Source organism: Bidens hawaiensis, unplaced genomic scaffold, assembly GCF_021521415.1.
Source record: "Bidens hawaiensis isolate Kalapana, Puna unplaced genomic scaffold, B.hawaiensis_p1.1 tig00018130_1, whole genome shotgun sequence".
Lineage (NCBI taxonomy): Eukaryota > Viridiplantae > Streptophyta > Magnoliopsida > Asterales > Asteraceae > Bidens > Bidens hawaiensis.
The window spans coordinates 450,225-454,663 of record NW_027492738.1 but is presented as its reverse complement, the minus strand read 5'-3'; the positions used below and the strand labels follow the sequence as shown (position 1 = coordinate 454,663).

General features: G+C 36.2%; 1 protein-coding gene across 1 annotated transcript; it reads right to left on the bottom strand.

The window, feature by feature from the left end:
- Positions 1-355: 355 nt before the first annotated feature.
- LOC143555407 (uncharacterized) lies at positions 356-4,227 on the bottom strand. Its single transcript, XM_077044970.1, has 2 exons — positions 1,421-4,227; positions 356-461 (listed from the first exon to the last, which is right to left on the bottom strand). Exons 1-2 carry the CDS (start codon positions 4,068-4,070, stop codon positions 415-417), a joined length of 2,697 nt encoding a protein of 898 aa, XP_076901085.1. The 5' UTR covers positions 4,071-4,227; the 3' UTR covers positions 356-414.
- Positions 4,228-4,439: the final 212 nt, after the last annotated feature.

The following is a 4,439-nucleotide window of genomic DNA, read 5'->3' as shown; positions in this document are numbered from 1 at the left end:
CCTAACTGTCTTTGGTCATTCACGTTATGTGGTTGCATATATAAACAGTGGAGTGTTTTGTGGTCAAATATGCAACCTTACATCAGTTTATGGAATGTTTAATGATCCATGATCATCGGATGTTTTGGACGCATTGGCCCTTGCACATTCTGGCATGCATGCACCTATAAACAATGTCATAATCAAAGACAATACAAGTGCTCATTCCAAGTTGCAGATTCAATTGTGGTCGGCTATTTTTCATTGATAAAGCAAATATGATACTTTAGGATTAAATTTCCAAGCAAAAGAAGAGGATCTAACGGTAACTCATGAAAACAAGTATATTCAAAAGCAAAATATCATGTGTTCACTTGCTGCATACACGTTACTTTCTATTTCTTCCTTGTTTATGCACAGCCTTGAAAGATATTTTCACTTGCTATTGGAATTAGTTTGACTACGTTCAACCAGGTGCAATCCTGAAAAATAGTGTAAATTTATGATGAATTGGTGAGTTTCTCATACATAACATTCATAAAATAGCAGAATTCATGCAGTTCAACAACAAATAAAGACAATTAAGTATAAAAAAAATAGCATCTTTATTACATATATATATATACATATATATATATATATATATATATATATATATTTATATATATATTTATATATATATATTTATATATATATATATATATATATATCACGTTTGCCATCCTCCGTTAGGCACCTTCAGTAATTCTTTAATATGAAGCACCAAGAAGATGATCAGTTGACTCTCACAGAAAATCAACCCTTGACATAGAGATGGTCAATAGAGACAAAAGAAGGTGCTTCACTAGAGATGTAAACGAGCCAAGCTGTGCATGACCTACTCTAGATCGGCTCGCTAAAAGCTCAAATCAAGCCGGCTTATACAAGTGCAAGCCTAAAAATAAGCTTATTTAATAAAAAGCTCGAGCCTAAGCTTCACTTATCAAGCTCGATCTGGCTAACGGACCTAAACAAGGCCCATTATTTATATACTTTTAATTTAATAGATTAAACAAATAACTTTATAATAATTATAAATGTAGATAAATTATAAATATATAAATAATAAACGATAAGCTTGAGCCTGAAAAACTACACACAAGCCAAGCTCGAGCTTAAAACCAACCAAGCTCAAGAGTAGACGAGCTTGGCTCGATGACACCCCAATATGCTGCACGCAACACAAATCACGCGGTGCTATTGTCAGTCAATTTCCTTTGGCACATTTTACAAGCTCAAGAAAAAAGACAAAGCAAAGTGAACTCCCTTTCAACACAACAGAATGTGTAACAGTATATTAAAAAAACCCACTTCATGTAAAGGTATCTAAATGAATATGGGCACTAATTGATTAGTAGAGAAAATATGAAAGTGCATAATTTTAAGATGAATAATTTGATACCTGTAAGTGCTGCAGGATCAAGCTCCCAACAGCCTCTCAAGCAGCCATCTGTAACATAAAAAGCAGGTATCTGATGAGAGAATCTATTTAACTCGGCTCGCGGTACCACAATCTTCCCTTTTAAACATTGTATCCCCGGGCCCCTGAAAACCGACTTGGAACCAGACGCACGCATCAGAAACGTAACTTTTATACTAACTTCATCTGTCTCAACAACCTCAACTATTTCACATTCACCAGCATCATGTTTTTTGCATAAAGCCCAAATCTGGTTTTCCCTTGGATATATATTAAACATCTTATTACCACGCGCTTCTGCTTTCACAATATGAGAAAACAAATCAGCTGCAAGTAGTTTTGGTTTACCAGGAGAGACTTTAAATAAACCGCACGTGTTATATCCGATATGTGGCTCATTGCATAGTTTAAGTAAAGATACATGCAGTTTAAATGATTGAGATTCAATCTTTTTTATTACCGCATAACGTTGGCGAGTTGCATTACCATGTTCCCAAAATGCCCATATTTGACCAACCTGAAACTTCCAGATCAGCTTGTCTGATCTGAAGTCATGATTAGCTTGCAGTTGACCATTATTGACTTTGACCGAATCAACTTCAGGACCATTCATATGTTTGACTTTTGCTTCATGATAATAACAGTAGTTTTCAAAGTCACCAGGAAGTGAAGCCATATCGAGCTCAAACGATCCAGGTGGCACACCGGCTCTTTCAGTTCCAGTTAACTTTGCTGACGGGACGCGATGAGAGAATCTAAACCGTTCATTAGATGGAATCGTGTGGTCAGCATCTCCTGCCCTGATTATTCTCTTAAACACACTTACAAACCCTTTAACTTTCAATAAGAAACCAACATATACACAATCATCATTGACTGAAAGAATCTCCACAATATCATACTTGAATTTCTTTTGACTTTTTGAGTCAAACCTCCAGCTTATATCCCAGTCCTTATAAAGAGCCCAAATTTCACCTTTATGTGGACTAATAAGACATGAAAACTTACTCTCAGTTTTCTTATTGTATATTATCTGATGAGAAAACATGAGTCGATCTCTCGTTTCCTCTGTTTCACTATGCACGAACGCCCCACAAGCAACTGGTAACCCGTTTTCGGCCCATTTAATCTCAAGATCATCATCTGGATCGGGTTCTAACCAAGTGAACCGCAGCTTAAAATTTGAATAGATTTTGTTAATGTGTGCATAGAATCTTGGCATACCGTCAATAGAATCATAACATGCCCAGATTTGATCGACTGCAAAACAATGTTCTTCCTTAACCTTGTCAAAGTTAATGAAATCTTGATCCAGGCAGTCTACTAACTCTGGCTCTGAATCAGATTCAGAACAATTGCCATCTGGCACGCTGACATCAGGTGTATCCCCAAAACCAGATACATGTTCCTTTTGATCTTCAATATCATTGGATTTTTTCATTGGTTTTGATCTTTTTTGAGAAGTAAACTCATCATCATCATCTTCCTGGTAAGAAACATGTTGTTTTTGGCAGAAAGATCTTCTCTTATTGACATTATTACCACCAGGACCGTCACCTGGCACCTTGCTTGCATCATAACTACTTCCATTGCATTCTGTTTCCCTTTCTCTCTTTTTATTCATGTCGTGAAGGGTTCCTGTTTCCACTGACTTCGGTGCATAGACCTTTGGCTTTGTAACCCCTTCAGTGTCTTCAGTTTTCTTATGTGCAAAATTAGAAGAAAACTGCCCTTCCCTTTGAGTACTTACTTTGACCTTTGACTTTGTAACCCCTTCAGTGTCTTCAGTTTTCTTATGTGCAAAATTAGAAGAAAACTGTCGATCCTTTTGAGTACTTTCTTTGACTTTGGCTTTGACGTTCTCCCACTTCTCAGCTTCTTTCTGTTGAAAAGCAGGCTTGGATCGAATATTATCACTCTGTCTCTTCTTATTTGCAAAACCGGATCCCATGGATCCCCCTTGTGCAGCAATATCATAACCAATGAAGATCTTCAAGCAATGCTGACAACGCAAAGGCATGTTAACAAACTCTCTGCTATACTCATACTTTATGTTACAAAACGGGCAATAAGTCCAAAATGATAACCGAATATTTGGGTTTGATGTTGACCGTTGAGGTTGACCAAAAACATTAAACTGAGTTTTCGGGCCAAATTTGAAATTTTTCTGAGCAGCTTTAGAAGTTTGACTTCCTTGACGGTTTTGAATCTTTGTAACAGTAGCTCTGGTAGCCTCTTTACACTTAATATCATAAACTGGCCGTTTTTCTTTATCCGAAAGTATCATATTTGCTTCACCAATAAGTTTAAAAGCAGCTTCGGCTCCCGGAAATTTGTTTTTGTCAGGATGAAGTACAAGTGCAAGTTTTCTGTACTGTTTCCGGATGGTTGTTTCATCAGCTGAGTTTTCAAGTTGAAGGATTCCATACAGATCTTTTCCAGCACCAGTTATCATTTTTTGTGCAGAACAATGAATATCACAAACTGTAATCATCTGGGAAATATTATCTAGTTCAGGGAATAACTGTTTGGCTTTCAATGCAATCATTCGAGCCCCTTCAAATTCATTTTTTGCCATCTTTTCTTCTGCAAATTTCTTGGCTCTACAAGCCTCATCTTTGTTACAGTCCATTGCCACTGTGATTTAGAAATGTAAAAGACACAGATGATATGGTTTATAATAAAAACCGAAAATGGCTTTCTGTTCTTTCACATGTTAATGTCAATTAAAACTAAATCAAAAGATTGCAATGTTCTTCCTCCACAAAGTTCACTTCAAATCCAAATCTGAAAACACAAAGAAGATGGGAAGTCATGTCAGTTTCTGCTTCCAGTTATTTATGCTTGTGCGCGTACATTTGTAAATATAATAAGATCATTTATAAATCACTTGTTGGTATTAAGAACGATCAAAGTACAACCCTAAGGCCCTACTTATATAAACTGAAGAAAATCCCTATCCTAATATAACTCCGAACCATAAAAATTATATGAAAAATAA

Excerpts from the sequence above, each read along its gene's own strand:
- LOC143555407 (XM_077044970.1), bottom strand. The coding sequence starts at position 4,070 with ATGGACTGTAACAAAGATGAGGCTTGTAGAGCCAAGAAATTTGCAGAA. Across the intron at positions 462-1,420 it reads TGATCCTGCAGCACTTACAG|GATTGCACCTGGTTGAACGT; the intron begins GTATCAAATTAT and ends ACTATTTTTCAG.